We start from the raw sequence: 23,579 nt of genomic DNA, 5'->3' as shown, positions 1-23,579 counted from the left end.
CGTGTGAGGTATCGCCATGATCGTTGGAGTGAGAGCAATAATTCTAGCCCTAGACCTCCTCTGACTCAAACATGCATGTTTGTCACGTTCCATGAGTGGGTGCAATTTTGAAGCGTGACATGTCAATTTACTCGGTGTAACATTATCTTTTTCAAAATCTAAAACAAATTTGGCTAATGTTGCTGTTTAATGCAAACGTTTTTATTTTTTTCCCCAAAAGTGCGCTTCAAAGACCGCTGCACAAATACAGTATATTTCTAAGTAATTTTTCTAGCAAACTGTTAACTTGTAAATGCCAAATCTCCAAAAGGGGGCTCAGTTCTTAAAGGGGGTGTAAAGGTTTGTTTAAGCTAGTGCATTGTTTTACTTTAATTTTCCCTTCTAAATGTTTGTTTTTCTTTGTCTGAATTTCTCACTTCCTGTTCCTCAGTAAGCTTTCCACCATCATCTGAGCCGTTCTGGCTGGGAGTTAGTCGGCATACTCACCCCCCTCCCTTGGGACTACATGGGGCACACTTGCTGAGGTGGAACAGGAAGTGAGATATTCAGACAAAGGGAGGGAGGGGGGGACGATTAGAAGTGAAATCAAAGGAAAAGGTAAGTGAACCAACAATGCACGAGCTTAAAGGAACCTATTTGGAAAATAAAAAAACAAACCTTTACAACCCCTTTAGTGGTTAAAATGACTGTATAGATCATGCGCACTAAGGTAAGTTTACCAAAAGGGAGCACTCAGAATCTGGCACAGCTGTACATGTAGCAAACTGGCTAACTTTAACTTGTTCAGTTAAGATTTGGCAAAAAAAATGGAAGCTGGTTGGTTTCTGAGGGTTGCACCAGATTGTGTACTCCATTTTTAGTAAACCATCCCGAGTGCTTTCTGCTACTTGTTCAGAATATGTAAATGCTTAAGTTCTCATTTATGTATCTAAAGTTGTACCTCCCAACTTTTTGAGTTGAATGAGGGATGCATATTGGCAAAAGTGTCGGCGTAGGACACTCCCCATGCCATGTCCCCTTAAGGACAATACAAAAAAGTTTAACCCACAAGTGTTGGTGTGGGAATGGTGGGGTTTTTTTTTCTCTCCACTAATTTTATATATATTTTTTTTTTTTTAAATGTACAAATGCTGCAATTTTTTGAAATTGAGAGGTTAAGCACTAAGACTTTTTGAAAGTGCAGGCTATAATGAGGAAAGGGACCAAATCGGGGACAATTGGAGCTATGTGGTAACTAATCTTCAAAGTTCACAATGGGCACTGACAAGCAATTGGTCCCCTAATGTGGGCAACCAGCAGGCGTTCAAGCCATTCTAAAGTCAGGTTTTAATTGGTTTCTGTATTGTACCTGAGCAAAACCTTCATGTTGAAAGCTGCCTTTTTCTCTAGTCGTCTTCCAGGACGGCACCCTGAGAGATGACTGGCTTCTCCTGACAGGAAACACAATCAAAAAGAGGTTAAAAAACCCGCCCCTTCCCGTGCTCCTCAGTTCTTGATTGTGTTTCCCCACAGCGAAACGTTTATTTTTTTCTGACCTAAGGCCTGGGGCTGGTGGTCCCCCCCTGGAAACTAAACCGCAGGCACTGGGTAGCCTTTGGGTTTAGTGAAGGTTTCCATTCCTAGGGGGTCCCTTCTTGCTCAGGGGGGCCTCGCTATGTGAGTTGAAAAACCCCCCCCTGAGTGCTGGAGTCTCCTGGGGATAGGTGGCTATTCTGGAGCTCCAGGGGCTGATCCACTCTCTCTGAGCTTTCCCCTTACCTGTGAGGTCTGTGGGTCAGGCTCTCTCCGGTGGTGGGGGCCTTCTGTGCGGTCTGGGGCTGTGGCCGGGTCGTCTTGGATTCCCTGGAGCGTTCATTGCCGTTTTTTCGAATTTGGCGCCAAACCGGCGTCTCTCAGAGCCGGCGGCGCAGGTCAATGACGTCACTTCCGGGTCGGCTCGGTAAAGATGACGCGCTGCAGCTCCAGCACGCCAGTCTCAGGCTTCCCATTGCACCGGAGACACACGCAAAGGCAGCAGCCGAGAGAGAGCGGCGCCCTCATCCTCACGCGATGGAGCGAGAGGTCCGGTCGTCTACGGCCCTGGCTGCGGAGGAGACCACAGGGGGTGAGTCTTCCTGGATACAGGTATGGTGGCTGGGACCCAGTAGTTTATTCCCTAGTATTTATATACATGCCTGTTTTATCCTTTCTAGGGGAGGATTTCGTTGCTCAGGGGGGTGCTAGTCTTTAGGCTAAGGACACTAGTCGCTCCAAAAAGTTTGGCTATTGTAGTTGCAAATTACCCTCAGATTATTCCAAACCTTTTTGTGCCAAATGTATTGTTAAGCTAGCAGGGAAGGAGACCTCTGAGATTCTGAAAGGATTTCTTGAGGTCCAGTCTGAGATGCTCTCTACGCTCAAAGAATTTAATGTGTCTTTAACCACTTGCCCACCAGGTAAATTCTGGCACTTCTCTCCTTCATGTGAAAATCACAATTTTTTTTTGCTAGAAAATTTATCAGAACCCCCAAACATTATATATTTTTTTTTAGCAGACATCCTAGGGAATAAAATGGCAGTCATTGCAATACTTTTTGTCACACCGTATTTGCGCAGCGGTCTTACAAGCGCACTTTTTTTGGATAAAAATCACTTTTTTGAATTAAAAAATAAGACAATACATTTTGCCCAATTTTTTTATATATTGTGAAAGATAATGTTACGCCGAGTAAAATGATACCCAACATGTCACGCTTAAAAATTGCGCCCGCTCGTGGCATGGCGTCAAACTTTTACCCTTAAAAATCTCGATAGGCGACGTTTAAAAAATTCTACAGGTTGCATTTTTTGAGTTGCAGAGTAGGTCTAGGGCTAGAATTATTGCTCTCACTCTAACGATCGCGGCGATACCTCACTTGTGTGGTTTGAATACCGTTTTCATATGCGGGCGCTACTCGCGTATGCGTTTGCTTCTGCGCGCGAGCTCGTCGGGACGGGGCGCTTTAAAAAAATTTTTTTTGGTTTTCTTATTTATTTTTATTTAGTTTTATAATTTTTTACACTGAAAAAAATAAATAAAAAAAATTGATCACTTTTATTCCTATTACAAGGAATGTAAACATCCCTTGTAATAGAAAAAAGCATGACAGGTCCTCTTAAATATGAGATCTGGGGTCAAAAAGACCTCAGATCTCATAATTAGACTTAAATGCAAAAAAATAAATTAAAAAAAAAAAATGTCATTTTTTCAAATGACAAAAAAAAAAATGTTTCTTTAAGAGGCTGGGCGGGACTGACGTTTTGACGTCACTTCCGCCCAGCAGAGCTATGAGGACGGGTGAAGGAGATTTCTCCTTCAGTCCCGTCCCCGCTCAGCTGCCGGACACATCGGATCCCCTCCGCCGCTACCGACGGCTCCGGTAAGCGGCGGAGAGCACGGGAGAGCGGGGGGAGGGGGGGGGGGGGCCCCTCTCCCGCCACCGATAACGGCGATCTCGCGGCGAATCCGCCGCGGAGACCGCCGTTATCGTGTACACCACCGCCCCCTGAAAATATGAATGTCTCGGTTGTGGCAGCAGCTGCTGCCGTTATCGAGATATTCAACTTTAAAAAGGAGGACGTCTTTTTGACATGGGGCGGTGGTCAAGAGGTTAAAGAGCCTGAAACCCCCATCGCAGGGCCCTCTTCTCAAGAAAGTTCCTCTTCGCAGATTTTTAGAGTCCGCCAGGAATCCCTCGGTTCCTTAGTATCTGACTCTGAAGATTCAGAGATTCCTCCTCGGGAGGAAGGTTCTGTTGGTCAGGCGGAGGAAGAAAGTGAGGATGCTAGGTCAGGCAGATATGTCTTTGCTGCCGACGACATGGAAGGTCTCCTTGAGGCAGTGTACGCCTCTGAGGAGATTCCACAGCCTACGGAAGAAATTTCCACACAGGATAGGTTATACCAGGGCCTGTGTAAACCCCAGGCCAAAGCTATTCCGGTACACCAATCCCTTAAGGATATCATCCTCAGGGAGTGGGCAGAACCAGAGAAAAAGCTTTTAAGATACAAGACCTGGAAACGGCATTGCCCCTTTGAGGAGGAGGAATCTAATTTTTTTTTAAGATACCTAGATTAGATGCTCCACTCACGCAAGTTTCCAAGCAGTCAGACCTCTCCTTTGAGGATACAGGCAACTTGAAGGATCCCATGGATCGGCGGGCAGAGACCTCCTTTCGTAGGGCTTGGGAAGCTAACGCGGCTGCTTTGAGCCCCGCCTTAGCTTCAGCCTGTATTGCTAGGAATGCTAATTCTTGGATCTCCAAGTTGACAGAACATGTGTCCCAGGGTTCAGAATCTAAGGAGATTCTAGAATCCCTTCAGCTCATAGGGAGCGCAGTAGCTTATTTAGCAGACGCCTCAGTAGAGACGGTGCGTTCTACCGCAAAGACAGGAGCCCTCCTCAACTCTGCCAGAAGAGCAGTATGGGTCAAGATGTGGAATGGGGACCTGGCGTCTAAGAACCGCCTTTGTGGTCTTCCCTTCGAGGGCTCCCTTCTCTTCGGTACAAGCCTGGATCAGGCCCTGACTAGGTCCTCAGAAAAAGGGGTGCGTTTTCCTTCTAAGCCTAGACAAAACAAGAGTTTTTTTCGAGGCCCCCAGGGGGGGGGTTTGGAGGTAAGAATCGTCCCTCAGAGAAAAAGCCCCCTTACAACAGACGTTGTGGTGCTGGGAAGGAAAAACAAAAAGGAGGTATCCTTTTTTTCCAATCCCAAACCCAGCGACAAGGACTCCAAATGACGGGAAGGTCGGGGGAAGACTCTCCCAGTTCCTTCCCAGGTGGGAGAATGTTACTCAAAGTCCCCATATTCTCCAGATTGTAAGGGAGGGTTACAAGCTAGAGTTCCGTCAGCTCCCCCCTGCAAACTTTATTTTGACTTGCTTACCCAAGGACCCTCTCAAGTCAGCAGGCCTTCTGCAAAATGTCGCAGAATTGGCAAAACAGGGGGTCATAGTTCCAGTCCCTGTGTACCAGAGAGGGTTAGAAGTGTACTCCCACATCTTTGTGGCCCTCAAGCCTTCAGGCAAATTTCGATTGATTATCAATCTGAATACCTCCCTCCACGAGGTTTTGAATGGAGAGTATTTACAGCCTCAGGAGGCTTCTACTGAGAGAGGTATTCATGGTCACCATCGATTTAAGAGACGCGTACCTCCATGTCCCAATTTTCTTGGGTCATCAGAGGTTCCTCAGGTTTGCGATCGCCTCCGCCCAGGGAGTGCAGCATTGGCAATTTGCTGCCCTCCCTTTCGGACTGGCCTCCAGTCCAAGGGTCTTTACCAAGGTCCTGGCGGAGGCGATCGCTTTCCTGCACCTACAAGGGATAAGGGATAGGTCCCTATCTCGACGACTTGATACTATACAATCAAAGTCGAGATCTCCTTTCGGATCTGGCCACTGTGATGACTACCCTCGAGTCCTTGGGTTGGATCATCAACAAGGAGAAATCCTCACTCCTTCCAGAGCAGAAAAAACTCTATCTAGGGTTTCTGATAGATTCCTTGGAGGGGAAGCTCTTTTTACCCAACGACAAGATCCGGGGTCTCATGTCAGTGGTCAGATCAACGTTAGAAAGAGCAGAATCCTCCTTCAGGGACATCATGAGAGTTCTAGGCCTAATGACTTCCTGTATTCCAGCAGTCCCATGGGCACAGCTCCACTCCAGACCATTTCCAATTTTTCCTTCTTTCCTCCTGGGACGGAAAGAGGGAATCCTTAGAGGTCAGCGTCGGTCTTCCAGATCCAGTGAAGCTCTCACTGGGCTGGTGGCTCATCCCACAAAACCTGCAGCTGGGTCTCTCGTGGGGTCAGACCAATCCGGTCAGGATCACCACAGACGCCAGCTCGTGGGGGTGGGGAGCACATTTGGACGATCTCCGCGCCCAGGGTACCTGGAGCCAACGACAGAAGGGGGGCCTCTTCAAATTACCGCAAATTATTAGCGGTCGGAGAGGCTCTGAAGGCATTCGAGGAGAGAGTCTTGGACCGAGAGGTCCAGATCATTTCCGACAATGCGACCGTGGTGGCCTTCCTCAACCATCAAGGGGGCACCAGATCCCGTCTGGGCAGAGGATTCTCTCGGCAGTACACCTGAAAGGGACCCTCAATTTGGAGGCAGACTATTTAAGTCGCCATCCCATTCTCCAGGGAGAATGGGAATTGAATGCAGAAGTCTTCAGTCAGATCTGCCAACATTTTGGCAGTCCAGAGGTGGATCTCTTTGCCCGCAGGGCAAACATGAAGGTGAAGAGATTCTTCTCTCTCTCCCGAGAGCACGGCTCGGAGGGGGTGGATGCATTGGCACAAGTATGGAGGTTTCATCTAGCCTATGCCTTCCCTCCTTTGAACCTGATTCCGAGAGTCCTACAGAAGTTAAACCTAGCTGTAGGGAAGTTTATTCTCGTCACACCCTGGTGGCCCAAGAGGGCCTGGTTTCCCGCTCTAGAGCGAGGGTCAGTGTCGCCTCCCCGCCTTCTCCCTGTTCGGGCGGACCTTCTTCGTCGGGGTCCGATTTATCACCCAGAACCCGGCTTCTTCAAGCTGACGGCCTGGTGCTTGAGAGGCGGATCCTGAGGGAGAAAGGCTGCTCCAAGAGGGTTATTGACACGCTTCTAGCCAGTAGGAAGGAAGTCACTAGGCGTATTTATGCCAAGACCTGGGGTATCTTTTCTCGCTGGTGTTCAGCGAGACAAGTTTCCCAGCAGGAGACCTCGGTCATCTTAGATTTTCTCCAAGATGGAGTTGACAAGGGGTTAGCCAGAAGGACTCTAAGGGTTCAGGTAGCAGCCTTGTCATATTTTTTGGATAGACGTCTATCCCTGGACCCCCTGGTCAAAAGGTTTCTTGTAGCCAGAGACAGGTTGTCCCCAGTTCATATCTCTAGGGTTCCGCCCTGGGATCTTTCTTTAGTGTTGAATCAACTTACCAAGGCTCCGTTTGAGCCAATTGACACTATCCCCATCAGGTTTCTCGCCTTTAAATTTGCCTTCCTCTTGGCAATCACGACGGCCAAGAGGATAGGTGATATGCAGGCGCTCTTTATTAAGGAGCCATTTTTTCGCTTATTTGAGGACAGGGTCGTTCTAAGTCAGGACCCCCTTTACCTTCCTAAAGTAGTGACAAAGTTTCATAGGTCACAGGAGGTAATCCTTCCTTCTTTTTGTTCAAATCCCCAGAATGAAGGAGAAGCTTCCTTTCATTGTCTGGATGTTAGACGATGTCTATTAGCTTATTTAGAGAGAGTTACGGTCTTTAGACGTTCTACTCATCTATTAATTTGTTTTTCGGGTCAGAAAAGGGGCCTTCAAGCGTCCAGAGCCTCTATTTCAAGATGGATTAGGCAGACAATTTCCTTAGCTTTTGTACAAGCCGGTAAGGTAGCTCCTAATGTTAAAGCACACTCCACACGATCACTAGCAACCTCCTGGGCAGAAAGGGCCAGAGCTTCGTTGGAGCAGATTTGCAGAGCAGCGACGTGGTCAAGTCAGAACACGTTCCTGAAACATTATAGAGTTGACCTACTGTCACCTCAGGACTTGGTTTTCGGGAGAAAGGTCCTGCAAGCAGTGGTCCCGCCCTAAGGTAGGCCTGAAGCTACTTGCTTCTCTCTCAGGGTGCCGTCCTGGAAAACGACTAGAGAAATGACCAGTTACACTTACCGGTAGCTGTATTTCTGGTAAGTCTTACAGGATGGCAGGCCTACTTCCCACCCTTGTGATACATTATTGGTTTGTATTATATTTTTTTTGTGGTGTTTTTTTCCGTGCACTGGTGGGTTCATACTTTTCTCAAACTGAGGAGCACGGGAAGGGGCGGGGTTTTTAACCTCTTTTTGATTGTGTTTCCTGTCAGGAGAAGCCAGTCATCTCTCAGGGTGCCGTCCTGTAAGACTTACCAGAAATACAGCTACCGGTAAGTGTAACTGGTCATTTTTGCAGCATCATAGAAGGTCATCTTTGGCACTGCATTATGTACTCCTGTGTTAAATTCACCACCAGAATGGAGACCAACTGGTCTCATAGGAGTCGGTCCTTCTGCTCACAATCGCTGATAACTCTGTATGGCAAAGTTTACACAGACCCTGCCACCACTCCTGAAGCTATCTGCAGTTGATGGGCGGTGAGGAATTGTCACCGCCTTGGCAGTTTTTAACCCTGCAGGTAGGTTGTAATGCCCAATAACTTTTTATTTTCAACATCATACAAATTGGAGCATTCGAATATATATTTGCAAAATCCGGATACAGTAAGCATATTGCATCATCCATTAACCCCTCCCCCGCCCCCAAAACTAATTTAGTAATAACTTCTAAAGTTGGCCCTGGGTTAAAGCCTATCTGAACCCAAAAACATAACTCTTTTTGCAGTTACTAGCCCTTTGAGCTGGCTATTAAATGCATTGATCATGGATGAGATTCTTTCCCAACCTTTCAACTCTGTGTCCTTTCTATAACGGGGTGACAACACTATCCTACTACTCTGTATCATGACAAGGGATAAAACTGCAGAACCCAGCCCCTTTCTCGTTGTGATTCTATATTCCTCAGAGCTATGAAACTGACATGGGTGTGTGTATTTTTTAATAAGGGGGGGGGGGGGGTTTAAAACATGGTTGCTCAACCTGTGTCCCTCCTGCTGCAGAACTAAAAGTCCCAAGAGGCATTGCAAGGCTGACCATAGTTTCACGACGGCTAAAGCCACAGGTTGAGCACCCATGTAATAAAACATGGAGCAAGGGGATTCTGCACCACACAGGGCGATTTGGGTGTGCAAATGCCTATAGAAAATGATGGGCAGACTGCAGGAAACAAGATTTCTTGTGATTTCCTTATTGGGTGTAGATGCACTTTAAAAGCACAACACCTGGAATTTGAATAATTGGGTCTCTACTGTTCTTGGAAACTATGTAAGGTGTTTTGAGACTCTAGACACATTTCCAAGACAAAGTCTAAACTGTCTTCCTTTCCATAGGGCTCTTCAGGTGCCTCCTGAAGCTTGGCTACGCATGGATCTAAATCATGGCAGCATCACTGAACTTGTGATTCACCACAATGGTCGTGTAACTCTAAGAATGCTTGGCGATGCCGGCTATATGCCTGCTTCAAAACTCAGCAGCTAAACTATGACAGATTTATGCAAACCCAATTGGCATTCAGGATCAATACAACTGCATCCCAACTATAGGAAATGCTTTATGCAAGATACTGTAACATATAGTGATGGAATTGAAAGCCTTTTTGCTTTCAGAAGGCACTATGGGAGTTTACTACAATATTCAAAAGTGTGGTGACTGCTCATTTAAAGCGACAATTCCTAAACACTTGATGAAATCTGCAGAAAGTGTGATGTAGCTGCCTTTTATGTATGAAGTGGATAATTTACTCAGTTCTTTACACTCTGGACTTGTGTACCAATTTAATGTCTCTTGTATCTGTTTTCTATGTTGTATTAAGCTGTACCTGGTGAGCTTTATTTGTATGTACCAAATTTAATAAATGCAGATCAAAACTATTCATTCTATTGTGTGTTTTTTTTATTTTTTTTTATAACCGCCCTCAATTTCCACTCACCTGCTAGCATTTGGCGAGTGGATTTAAGCTGGGGGCGAGTGATAACAGTTCTGCATGACCAACAGTCCAATCTGTGCCTACACTTAGAGCCACGCTGCGATTGGCGGCCGAAGAGGAAAGGTGCGTGCCCAGGAAAAGTAGTCGGGTGAGACGCACACATGCAGAGCAGTACACAGGTGCTCTCCTTACAATTCTCGTTAAGCCATTGGACCTGATAGTATGACCTCTCTGAGCCTGGCTTCCCAACCTGACCAATGTAGCTAGAGAGCAGGAAGGAACAAGTGAGCTGGAGGACTGCGATTATCACCACTCTGGGTGTCCCAGGTAGGCAGTGCAGCACAGCGCTCACCAAGAGTTGCCCTGACAAGAGGGCAGCAGTATGCTGTGCGGTGTCAGTGTGCGCTGTGTTGTGGTGTCAATGGCTATGCAGGTGTGTGAATCTCGGTGCTGGATTGTACTCCCTCCCGCTGTGCTGCAGCTCCTCTCCTCACTGCCCGACATTGAAAGGGGGAGGTGGGGACATGCAAGTGTGGAGCCGCACACATGGGCTCCTGATTAGGAGAGGGGGAGAGAGAGGAGGATGGATGGGGGTTGCAGAGGAGACAGCACGAGAATGGGGGTAAAGACCTGGTTCTAGAGAGAAGGCAGAGGAGGAGGAGGGGAGTCTTGTACAGAAGAGGGAGAGCAATATTTGCAGAAGTAAAAAGGCCATGTCCCTCTGGTTTGCCCCTGTGCCATGTCCCTCTGGTTTGCCGTTGATATTTAATTGTGTAACTTGATTCGGCATAAAACATTTAACAGTGTCATTCCAATAGATAATCTAGGGCATTTTTAGGGGTGGAATAAGGGGCGGGGCAGTGTATGGGTTAGGGGAGGCAACTGGTGGCGAGTAACACTTGAGGCCCCCCCCCCCCCCCGAGTGCTGGAGTTTTCTAGGATAGTGGCTACCCTAGAACTCCAGGGGCTACACTCCTCTCTCCTTACCCTCCCCCCTACCTTGGAGGTTTGCGGGACGGGCTTTCTCCAGTGCTCCCTGTGCAGTCTGAGGCTCCGGTGGCATTCGGTTCCTCTCCGCATTTTGGCGCCATTTTCCCGGCGTCTATGCAGAGGGGCCGGCGCAGGATGATGACGTTGCGCGTGTCACTTCTGGATCCGGCTCCGCCAAGATGGCGGCCACCATCGGCATTCAGCATGCCAGAAACTCCTCGCATAGCACCGGAGACGCACACAGCAGCCGAGAGGGAGGTGCCTGACATGTCCTCCCTCAACATAGAGCGGCAGGACCGGCCGCTCATGGCTGCGGAGGAGATCACAGGGGGGTGAGTCTACCTGTTGAGCAGGGGGTATGCTGGGTTTGGACCCTGATTCTTCCCCCTGTTATGTACATTCCTGTGTTTGTTTTTTTTTTTTGTTTTTTTCTCAGGGGAGGATGTCATTGCCCAGGGGGGTGCTAGTCGTTCATCCAAGGACACTAGCCGTTTTAAAAGGTGTGGCTATTGTAATAGTAAACTGCCCTCAGATCATTCTAAACCTTTCTGTGCTAAATGCATTCAGAAATTAACAGGGAAAGAGACCTCTCAGATTATGAAGGATTTTCTTGAGGTCCAATCTCAGATGCTCTCTACGCTTAGAGAATTTCAAACGTCTTTTTAAAAGCAAAGAGCCTGACCCCCCCCCCCCCCCCCCCGCAGGGCCCTCCTCTCAGGAAAGTTCCTCTTCTCACTTTTATAGGGTCCGACAGGAGTCTCTGGGGTCCCTGGTATCAGGCTCTGAGGACTCAGAAATCCCCCCCCCCCCCTCAGGAGGAGGGTGTGGCAGATAGTCGGGCAGAGGAGGAGGATGAGGATGCAAGGACAGGCAGATATATCTTTTCAGCTGATGAGATGGAGGGCCTCCTTGGGGCAATTTATGCCTCTGAGGAGATTCTGCAGAACAGGTAGCCACACAGGATAGATTGTACCAGGGCTTGGTGAAGTCTCAGTCAAAGGCCATTCCGGTACACCAGTCCCTCAAAGACATTATCCTCAGGGGGTGGGCCGAACCAGAGAAGAAGCTTCTAAGGTACAAAACTTGGAAGTGTCGGTGTCCCTTTGAGGAGGAGAATAAGTGCTTTAAAGTACCTAGGTTAGACGCCCCCCCCCCCCTTGCACAGGTTTCCAAGCAGTCGGACCTCTTTTGAGGATGCAGGCAACTTAAAGGACTCTATGGATCGGCAGGCTGAGACTTCCTTGGGAGGCTAATGCGGCAGCCTTGAGCCCCGCATTGGCTTCGGCGTGGATTCTTGGATCTCCAAGTTGATGGAACATGTTTCCCAGGTTCCAAAATCCAAGGAGATTCTGGACTCCCTACAAGTCATAAATAGTGCAGTGGCTTACTTGGCGGACGCTGCGGTAGAGACTGTGTGTTCTACCACAAAGACGGGAGCCCTCATCAACTCTGCTAGGAGAGCAGTATGGGTCAAGACATGGAACGGTGATCTTGCATCCAAAAACCGCCTTTGTGGTCTTCCCTTTGAGGGCTCCCTCCTTTTTGGTACCGGCCTAGATTAGGCTCTGACTAGATCCTCAGAAAAGGGTATACGTTCCCTACCAAGCCTAAACAGAACAGGAAAATAACTTTTCGAGTCTCCCAGAGTGGACTTGGGGGTAGAAACCGCCCTTCAGCGAGGAGGCCCCCTAACAATAGGCGCTGGGGAGTCGGGAAGGACAAACAAAAAGGGGTATCCTTTTCCCAACAATAAAGATTTTAATAACGGGAAAGTCGGGAAGACTCTCCCATTTCCTTCCCAGGTGGGAGAGTATTACTCAGAGCCCCCATATTATCCAGATTGTAAAAGTGTTACAAGCTAGAGTTCCGCCACTTTCCCCCTCCGAAATGTATTCTGACTCGTTTGCCTAAGGACCCCCTCAAGTCAGCAGGCCTTCTGCGGAACTTTGCAGAACTTGCACAGCAGGGGGTCATAGTCCCAGTCCCTCTGGACCAAAGAGGTTTGGGGGTTTACTCCCATATCTTTGTGGTCCCAAAGCCGTCGGAAGTTTCGGCTCATAATCATCTGAGACCCCTGAATGCCTCTCTCCTTCACAAGAGGTTTCGTATGGAGAGTGTTTACAGCCTCAGGAAGCTTCTGCTGAGGGAGGTATTCATGGTGACCATCGATTTAAGGGACGTTTATCTTCACGTCCCAATTTTTCTGGGTCATCAGAGGTTCATCAGGTTTGTGATTGCCTCCGCCCAGGGAGTGCAGCATTGGCAATATTGGCTGCCCTGGCCTCCAGTCCAAGGGTCTTTACAAAGGTCCTGGCGGAGGCAGTCGCTTTCCTGCACTTGCAGGGGATGGCACTAGTCCCTTATCTCGATGACCTGTTACTGTACAACCAGAGTCGGGATCTCCTTCTTGCGCACCTGGCCACTGTCATGTCTACCTTGGAATCCCTGGGTTGTATTATCAACAAGGAAAAATCCTTGCTCCTTCCGGAGCAGAGGAAGCTTTATCTAGGGTTTCTGATAGACTCCCTGGAGAGGAAGCTCTTTTTGCCCGAGGACAAGATCCGGCATCTCATGGCAGCGGTCAGGTCGGCGGTGGGGAAGAACAGAGTCCTCCTTCAGGGACATCATGAGGCTGCTGGGCTTAATGACCTCTTGTATCCCAGCGGTCCCGTGGGTGCAGCTCCACTCCAGACCCCTCCAATTCTTCCTCCTTTCCTCCTGGGATGGAAAAAGAGCATCCCTAGATGTCAGGGTCACTGTCCCAGATCCGGTGAAGCACACTCTAGGCTGGTGGCTTCTTGCAGATGGGTCTTTCGTGGAGTCAGATCGAACCCGGCGGGATCACCACAGATGCCAGCGCCTGGGGATGGGGGGCTCAATTGGATGAGCTCCGTGCCCAGGGTTCCTAGAGCCAGCGTCAGAGGGGGGCCTCTTCAAACTACCGCAAGTTATTAGCAGTCGGAGAAGCTCTAAAGGCGTTCGATGAAAGCCTTCTGGGCCGGGAGGTCCAGATTCTTTCCAACAATGCGACCACGGTGGCCTTCCGCAACCATCAGGGAGGCACCAGATCCCGCACCCTTCTGGATCTGTCTCTAGAGATCCTGGGCTGGGCAGAAATGAGAATTCCCTCTGTCGACAGTCCACTTAAAGGGGGCCATCAACTTGGAGGCAGACTACTTGAGGAGTCGGCCCATTCTCCAGGGGGAGTTGGAACTGAATCCAGAGGTCTTCAGCCTGATCTGTCAGCACTTTGGCAGCCCAGAGGTGGATCTCTTCGCCCGCAGGGTGAAAAGGAAGGTGAAGAGATTCTTCTCCCTCTCCCGAGAACACGGGTTGGAGGGGGTGCACGCATTGGCCCAGGTTTGGAAGTTTCACCTGGCCTATGCTTTTCCTCCTCTGAGCCTGATTCCGAGAATCCTGCAGAGGTTAAGTCTAGCAGTAGGCATTCTGGTTGTACCCTGGTGGCCCAAGAGGACCTGGTTTCCTGCGCTAAAGGGCGGGCCGTGGCTCCTCCCCTCCTTCTCCCTGTTGGGGTGGACCTTCTTCGGCAGGGTCTGGTATATCACCCAGACCACGGCTTCTTCAAGCTGACGGCCTGGTGCTTGAAAGGCGGAGCCTGAGGGAGAAGGGCTGCTCCGAGAAGGTAATCTACACTCTTGCCAGTAGGAAGTCACTAGGCAAATTTATGAGACAAGTATCCCAGCAGGAGACTTCGGTCATCCTAGATTTTCTCCAAGCCTGGGTGGACCAGGGGCTAGCCACTAGGACTCAGAGAGTTCAGGTGGCGGCCTTGTCTTATTTTTTTAGACGCCTATCCCTGGATCCCCTAGTTAGAAGGTTCCTAACAGCCAGAGATGGATGTCCCCAGTACGGATTTCTAGGGTTCCGCCTTGGGATCTTTCGATTGTTTTGGATCAGTTAACCAAGACTCCGTTTAAGCCAATTGGCATTATCCCTATTGGGTTACTCACCTTTAAGTTTTCCTTCCTTTTGGCGGTCACGACTGCCAAGAGGATAGGCGATATGCAGGCGCTCTCTATTAAAGAGCCATTTTTTTGTTTATTTGAGGACAGGGTTGTTCTAAGTCAGGACCCCCTGTACCTTACTAAAGTAGTGACCAATTTCACAGGTCACAGGAGATGGTTCTCCCTTCTTTTTGTTCAAATCCCCAGAATGAGAAGGAAGTTTCTTTTCATTGTCTGCATGTTAGACGTTGTTTATTTAGAGAGGGTTAGTGAGTTTAGACGCTCTACCCATCTATTAGTTAATTTTTCGGGCCAGATAAGGCAGACGATTTCCCTAGCCTATATTCAAGCCGGTAAGGCAGTTCCAAAAGTTAAAGCACACTCCACGAGGTCACTGGCAACCTCCTGGGCAGAAAGGGCTGGAGCTTTGGTGGAGCAGATCTGCAAAGCGGCGATGTGGTCAAGCCAGAACACGTTCCTAACACACTATAGAGTTGAACTACTGTCACCTCAGGACTTGGCATTCGGTAGAAAGGTCCTGCAAGCAGTGGTCCCGCCCTAAGGTAGGCCTGAAGCTACTTGCTTCCCAACAGGGTGCCGTCCTGGAAGACGACTTCAGAAAGTACCAGTTACACTTACCGGTAGCTGGATTTCTGGGAAGTCTTACAGGACGGCAGGCCTACTTCCCACCCTTGTGATTCATTATTGGTTTGTATTTTTTTTTTTTTTTTTTTTTTCCTGTGCACTGGTGGGTTCATACTTTATCTAAAACTGAGGAGCACGGGGAGGGGGTGGGGTTTTTAACCTCTTTTTTTGATTGTGTTTCCTGTCAGGTGAAGCCAGTCATCTCTCAGGGTGCCGTCCAGTAAGACTTTCCAGAAATCCAGCTACTGGTAAGTGTAACTGGTGTATGTGTATATATATATATATATATATATATATATATATATATATATATATATATATATATATATATATATATATATATATATATATATATATATATAATGAGAAATGGTTTTTCAAGTGCAAGATCAAATAACCACACCAAAAGAGCTCTAATATGCAATTTTCTTGACTTTTCTTGTAACTTACTTGGTGGATTTCTAATCGGCAAGTAGGACACTAGTTTTCCTACAATTGTTTAATTTGTATAGTCAATCAACACAACAAAGTATTTTGCATTCAGGCGGCCCACACCATAGAAGTTATAACTGTTTAGTGTCCTTTAAGCTGCCTATAGATAGGTAAAATAAGTTTTCAGCAGGGACTGGCCAAGACTTGATACATTTATGGGCAGACTGGTTGTACCACCCATGCCAGGAGAAGATTGTGATAATTGCTAGCAGCTTCTTGCAATAAGTGAATCTGGCATACTTGTTGCACCCAAGGTAATCACTCAATGTTGTACATTCGGCCTGCCCATTAACTGTTCAAATTTTGGCTGGTTTCTGCTGAACCGTCCGCTTCAAATCGTGTATGGCCAACGAACAATATACCCCCCCTTATTATACCTATGCAGCTATCAACAGTGTTCCTGATAACTGCCACACCAGCTTAAAATTGGTCTGGTGACAATGGGACTATCAGTAGGGTTCCTGAACACAGCCACACCAGTCCCAGTGTAGGTCGGCAGTAGTGTTCCTAATCTGTGCCACACCAGTGATGTCACTCGAGTCAGTACAGCCAGCAACAGTAATGAAGAAAATTGACAACTTTGATAAATCTAAGCTGATTTACTTTACAAAACATTGTGGCAAATGTACAACTTAAACTCCCCATGCCTCCGTACTAAAGACAGTAAACTGTCTAGTTGCCAAAAAAAATATTTTTGGGGTTTTCATGGCATTTTGGAGCCACAATGAAATGAGGCAGTCTGTTCATCAAAATGTATACAGTATCATTAGTAGACATTTCACTTTATGTAACAACAAGTAAACATATCTTAGAAAAGTTAGCTACAAATTCTGTAGCTGCTGACTTTTAATATAGATACTTGCCAGCCCAGAGATCTGTGGCTGTTCTCACCTGGGTGGGTTCTTTGCATCCCTGGTGCTGCCATCATGACTTTGGGAAGCTAGCTGTGACTCACTGCAACTTCAGTTAGTTGCCCGCTGTGCTTTGTGAATGGCCCCACAGCCTCCTGTGATGACATGTCTCAAGAGGCTGTTGGAGACAACTTCTGCCCAGGTCGCTCAGGTGAACCCAATGGAAGTGTGTTTTTGATTAGGGGAGGATAAGTGGCAATTCCCCTCTCGGGTCAAGTTTTTTTTTTTTTTTTTTTTGTACCTTTTGACATGTGTAGGTAAAACTGTAAATATCATTGCAACTACCATGTTGTATGGTAGTTGCCATTCAAAATAGTTTATGCCAAATATTGAAGTTGAAGGCTATATACAATTCTACATATTCGGACACAATGGATCAAATATACATCATACAAGTGAATGCAAATAGAAACATCACCATGAAGGAAAAGAGAAACCATAGTAAATATGCCACCAAATATTTTAAATAAAAAGTGTTACTCCAGGCTCGACTATGCAAACGCCCTTTACCCTCCAAAATACCAGGTTGCTCGTCTACAAGTTGTCTAGAATACGGCGGCACGAATTATACCAGGGGGAAAAAAGCCCTGGGAATCAATCACGCCCTCCCTCAGATCCCTTCACTGGCTGCCCGTGAAGGACCGGATCACATTTAAGGCCCTCTGCCTGATGTACAAATGTGTTCAAGGAATCGCTCCCCAATATTTATGTGAGAAAATAAAATACCAGAACCCCAATCGCGGTCTCAGGTCAACTAACCAAAATCTACTTCAAATCCCCAAGGCCCGTTACAAGACAAAAGGAGAACGAAGATTTGCAGTCCAAGGACCTCGACTGTGGAACGCATTACCAACCAATATCCAAACGGAAATGAATCACCAGGCCTTCAGGAAAAAACTTCAGGAACCCACCTATTCTGAAGGCCAAATTAGAAGGAAATGGATACCAAGCGCCTTAAGGCGATTCAGTTCACATTTGTAGCGCTATACAAGTTTTTCATTTATTCACTTGAAGTACAAATAGTCATATTGGCTACATAAGTGAAACATACATACCATAGTTCAGCTGAAAAAACACAAGTTCAACCAATATTTAAAAAAAAAAAAAATCATACAATCTAGGGTTGTCCCGATACCACTTTTTTTAGGACCGAGTACAAGTACCGATACTTTTTTTTCATGTACTCGCCGATACTGATGTGTCCCTAAATTCAGCCATGTCCCTCAATTCAGCCTTGTGTCCCTCAATTCAGCCATGTCCCTAATGCAGCCTTGTGTTCCTCAATTCAGCCATGTCCCTAATGCAGCCTTGTGTCCCTAATGCAGCCTTGTGTCCCCTAAGTCAAAGCCAAGTCAATCCCCCCCCCTCCCCCCGCCGCTGCCGACATCTAGTTACTATGCGCTGGGGTTACACAACAGCTGTCATTTGCATTTGAATAGCTGTGTGTTTCCCCACCGCGCCGTCATGTATAGCCCCTCCCCCTTGCCCAGAAACTTTGATAGACAGGTCACCCGTCATATCAAGTGCCCGGGCAAGGGGGAGGGGCTATACATGACGGCGCGGCGGGGAAACACACAGCTATTCAAATGCAAATGACAGCTGTTGTGTTCCCCCAGCGCATAGTAACTAGATGGCGGCGGGGGGAGGGGGGGGATTGACTTTGCTTTGTCTAAGGCGGCAGCAGCTTTCCTCTCCCCCATACGAGGACTGCTCTGCTCCGCTCTCCACCCGCACTCGGGGGGGGGAAAAAAAAAAAAGTATTCTATCAGGCATCGGGAGTATTTGCGCGAGTACAAGTACTAGCACAAATACTCGGTATCGGTACCGATACTTCGAAATTTGAGCTGAGCACATATCTGTAGTGTTATCCCTTGCCAAAGCACTGGGTCCTGTAGCTTTCTCCTGCTTGGTAGCTCTGTTATCAGCCTTGATAACTTTTAACAAGCTCTCCAAGACGGGAGATAGAAGTGTGTGTGTGTGTGTGTTGTGGGAGCTTGCTATAAATAGATTATTACAGTTTGCTGCTGTTCTGACAAAATGCCCAACCTGGCAGAATAAGCAACCCTTCAGTTTTCTTTAACCACTTTAAAATCGTACGCCGTCATATAACGTCCAAAAAGGGGATCTGTTATCCCAGGGGACGTCATATGACACCCTGTACTTTGTGCGGGGATATCTGAATGATCCCTGCACCTAGAGCAGTGATGGCGAACCTTGGCACCCCAGATGTTTTGGAACTACATTTCCCATGATGCTCATGCACTCTTCAGAGTAGCTGAGCATCATGGGAAATGTAGTTCCAAAACATCTGGGGTGCCAAGGTTCGCCATCACTGACCTAGAGGATCATTCAGATATCATTTTCTTCCGGCGGCGATCCTGCGCACCGTAAGAATGATCATAGCGGCGCTTGATCGTTCTTATAGGCGGCGAGAGGGGACATCCCCCCTCCTGCCGCCATCCGGTGCTTATCCGGGCTCTCCCGTCCCATCTGGGGCCTGTAGAGATGATTGCTGTCCACCGGATGTGCAGCATAGAGATAACTGGTGACCAGATGGTGCCAGAATAGGCCCGGTATGGAGGTGGGTTTTAAAGTCCTGTATTGAAGTGGTTGTAGACCCTTTACAACCACTTTTACCTGCAGGTAAGCCTAGAATTAAGGCTTACCTGTAGGTGCTCGAAATATCTCCTAAACCTCCATGGTTTAGGAGATATTTGCAAGAGACGGGTGCCAATGTCTACGGAGCAGGCGCACTTTAGAAACTGCAATTGTGCTGTGACTGGCGGCTCCCACACGGGAGTGACGTCATTGCGGCTCCGACCAATCATAGCACCGGAGCCGCGATACCCGGAAGGAAGAGGGTGAAAGATGGACGCTTCGTGGAGGTGAGGAAATCGGACATCGCAGGCTTCAGTTTCAGGTAAGTGATGCATAGTAGCCCATTATGCTTTTACCTTTGCAGGGAAACGCACTATTTCTCCTACTTACACCACCCATGAGTCACTATTTCTTCCAATGACACCACCGATGGGCAGGGCAGGACTTAGGGTGGTGGGGGCCCCTGGGCTTGAGTGTTGAAGGGGCCCCCTTCAGCCGAGAATTGGGGGGGGTCAAAGATGTTGAGCGAGGGGGGGTGGATCATAGTTTGTTGAGCGGGGGGGTGCCTCTCACCTGTGCACGGAATGTGTGGGCTCTCTTCCCTTAAGCAGACATCCACACATCGCTCCGGTTCCTCCTGGGGGGGTTTTGCAGTTGTTGAGGGGGGGGGAGTGCCTCTCACCTGTGCCGACAGTCGGGGCCACAGACTGTCATTAGCCCAGCTGTCGGCTTTCTTCCCTTCAGCAGCCACAGTCCTCCACACACCGCTCCGGTTCCTCCTGCTTCCGTGCTGCCTCCTCTTGCAGTGCGGGAAAATTAACCCTTTCGCAGGAATGCGGGAAGAAGCTGTCTGTGCGGGAAAGTCCCACAGAATCCGTGCGTGTTGGGAGGTATGCGCAGGGCTGCCATCAGGAATTTTGGGACCCCGGCCCTTACACAGCTTAAGGCATAAGGCAGAACCGGGGGGGGGGGGCTGCCGCCTGAAATTGAGAAGCGGGGGGGGCTGCCTGATTCACACAGTCTCCTCTTACCAGTTCTAGAGATGTGTCTGCTGCAAAAGGTGGCTACTTTGAAGAACCTAGAATATGAAATATATTTTCAGTTGTTTCGCACTTTTTTGTTATGTATAATTCCACATGTGTTCATTCATAGTTTTAATGCCTTCAGTGTGAATCTACAATTTTCATAGTCATGAAAATAAAGAAAACTCTTTGAATGAGAAGGTGTGTCCAAACTTTTGGTCTATACTGTATATATAAAAAAGGGGGTAGCCATCCGGGGCCCTGGGTACATCTGGGCCCTTTAATAAAAAGAAAAAATAAACCTCTGGGCCCTTTAATAAAAAGAAACCTCTGGGCCCTTTAATAAAAAAATAAAAATTAAACATTTATAAAAAATACATAAAAAAAGGCAGGTTGCCATCTGGGCCCCTGGGGCCTCTGGGCCCCTTTGGGCCTTTTAATAAAAAATAAAAATATATAAACAAAAATAAAAAAATAAACATTTATAAAAATAAATAAAAAAGGGGGGGGGGGGTTGCCACATGGGGCCCTGGGGACCTCTGAGCCCTTTAAAGTGGAGTTTCCATCCAAATTTTTTTTTTCATTATTGTGCTCATTAGACCTAAAAAAGTAAAAAAAAAAAAAAAAATATTGTTTTTACTCATCTTGAAATGCCTGTTGCTGTGCGGTCCCACGAAATCTGCCTTTGAAATCACCTAGGATTCTGACATCATCTCCCTCCTGGGAAATGTGTGTCATCATTTCCCAGGATGCAGTGCGCTGTCCAATTATCACTCCCCATCCAAGACTTCCAGGAAGTAAATGCTTGTAGGCTTCACAATGCCCACAAGCAAAATGACAACGGTGTAGACATAGTTTTATAAACTATCTTTTTTGAATATCTATGCGGATTGTAAAATAGTAAGTGACCGGATTTATAATATAAAAATGTATGATGAAAGGACATACATTTAAAAAATGCTAATTGTGGTTGGAACTCCGCTTTAATAAAAAATAAATATATATAAATATATAAAAAAAAAAGGGGGGTTGCCATCCGGGGGCCCTGGAGACCTCTGGGCCCTTTAATAATATATATATATATATATATATATATATATATATATATATATATATATATTAATATATATTAGTGCTGTCAAGCGATTAAAATTTCTAATCGCGATTAATCGCATTAATGTCATAGTTAACTCACGATTAATCGCGCGATTAAGGAGGTTCACCCTTTAAAACATTTTTTTTTTTGTTTTCTTATTTTTTTTTTTATAATATTAAATTGTGTTTTTTTATTTTTTTACATTTTGATCACTTTTATTGCTGTCACAAGGAATGTAAACATCCCTTGTGACAGCAATAGGTGGTGACAGGTACTCTTTATGGAGGGATCGGGGTCTAAAAGACCTCTGAGCCCTCCTTTGCACTTCAAAGTATTCAGATCGCCGAAAACGGCGATTCTGAATACTGTGTACTTTTTTAAATCCGGCGCCATTGGCAGCCGAGAAACCCGGAAGTGACGTCATGACGCCGCTTCCGTGGTTTCAATGCGGAGACTGAATCAAAGCCGTTTACGGCTTAGTGTCAGTCTCCGCCTGAACACAGAACGCGGCGGATGGAGGATCGGGTCTCCCGGTGGGACGGGAGGCCCAGTCAGAGCGGCGAAAGGCGGCGGGAGGGGGGGGGATGTCCCCTCCCGCTCCTCCGGCATAACAACCGAGCGGCTTTAAATGGGTTTGTGTTAACGCCGTTAATAACGCGTTTAACTGACAGCACTAATATATATATATAAAAAAAAACATTTTTTTAATAAAAAATAAATAAAAAAAAGGGGGGTTGCCGTCCAGGGCCCGGGGGGCCTCCGGGCTCCTGGGGACCTCCGGACCCCTAAAAAAAAAAAAGGGGGTTGCCATCCGGGGGCCCTGGAGACCTCTGGGCCCTTTAATAATAATAAAATATATATATATATATATATATATATATATATATATATATATATATATATATATAATTAGTGCTGTCAGTTAAACGCGTTATTAATGGCGTTAACACAAACCCATTTTAACGCCGTCAATTTTTTTATCGCGCGATTAACGAGGTTCACCCTTTAAAACATTTTTTTTTTGTCAGCACGTACCTCTTAACCCTTTCACGCCGACGGGACGCATATATGCGTCCTCGGCGTTCGGGGGTTATACCGGGATGATGCCTGCAGCCGCAGGCATCATCCCGGTACCGTTGTTTAGAGCGGGCGATCGGCTATCCAAACATAACAACCGATGCGGCTAAAAGCCGGAGGAGCGGGAGGGGACATCCCCCCCCCTTCCGCCGTCTTTCGCCGCTCTGACCGGGCCTCCCGTCCCACCGGGAGACCCGATCCTCCATCCGCCGCGTTCTGTGTTCAGGCGGAGACTGACACTAAGCCGTAAACGGCTTTGATTCAGTCTCCGCATTGAAACCACGGAAGCGGCGTCATGACGTCACTTCCGGGTTTCTCGGCTGCCAATGGCGCCGGATTTAAAAAAGTACACAGTATTCAGAATCGCCGTTTTCGGCGATCTGAATACTTTAAAGTGCAAAGGAGGGCTTGGAGGTCTTTTAGACCCCGATCCCTCCATAAAGAGTACCTGTCACCACCTATTGCTGTCACAAGGGATGTTTACATTCCTTGTGACAGCAATAAAAGTGATCAAAATGTAAAAAAATAAAAAAACACAATTTAATATTATATAAAATAAATAAATAAGTAAGAAAACCCCAAAAAAAAATGTTTTAAAGGGTGAACCTCCTTAATCGCGCGATTAATCGTGAGTTAACTATGACATTAATGCGATTAATCGCGATTAGAAATTGTAATCGCTTGACAGCACTAATATATATATATATATATATATATATATATATATATATATATATATATATATATATAAAAATAAAACTTTTTTTTAATAAAAAAAAAAAAAAAAAGGGGGGGTTGCCGTCCGGGGGGCCCCTGGGGACCCCTAAAAAAAGGGTGGACGGGGCCCATGGGCTTGAGCCCAGTCAAGCCCAATGGTAAGTCCGGCCCTGCCGATGGGTTACTACTGTATTCCTCCCACTGACCTCACCAATGGGTCACTATTCCTCCCACTGATGAGAGAACAATGTCTATTCCTAATGGCCACAGTCCAGCCCCTTAAAGTCTGAAGGACAGTTAACTGGCCCTTTGTTTAGAAAGTGTGGAGACCCCTGGTCTAGCGCCTTATTATAGCAATTCAAAATTGCCAATGTAGAGTACAGAACAATTATATCGGTAGAGCACACCAGCCTGACCTACGGTAACCTCCAACTAATTACCAGACTAATGACAGATCGTCCAACTTTTTTCGCTGACTAGTC

General features: G+C 47.1%; 1 protein-coding gene across 1 annotated transcript in view; it reads left to right on the top strand.

Annotated features, from left to right (window-relative positions):
• LOC120935757 (serine/threonine-protein phosphatase PGAM5, mitochondrial-like) overlaps positions 1–9,227 on the top strand; it is a 31,436-nt gene extending 22,209 nt beyond the window's left edge. Inside the window, exon 6 of the mRNA XM_040347817.1 lies at positions 8,989–9,227. Within this exon, the coding sequence (XP_040203751.1) occupies positions 8,989–9,136 (148 nt within the window). The 3' untranslated portion in view covers positions 9,137–9,227. The remainder of the gene's footprint in view (positions 1–8,988) is intronic.
• The last annotated feature ends 14,352 nt before the right edge of the window (positions 9,228–23,579 follow it).

This window comes from Rana temporaria, chromosome 1 (assembly GCF_905171775.1).
Source record: "Rana temporaria chromosome 1, aRanTem1.1, whole genome shotgun sequence".
Taxonomy (NCBI): Eukaryota; Metazoa; Chordata; class Amphibia; order Anura; family Ranidae; genus Rana; species Rana temporaria.
This window is presented reverse-complemented; position numbering and strand designations above follow the sequence as displayed.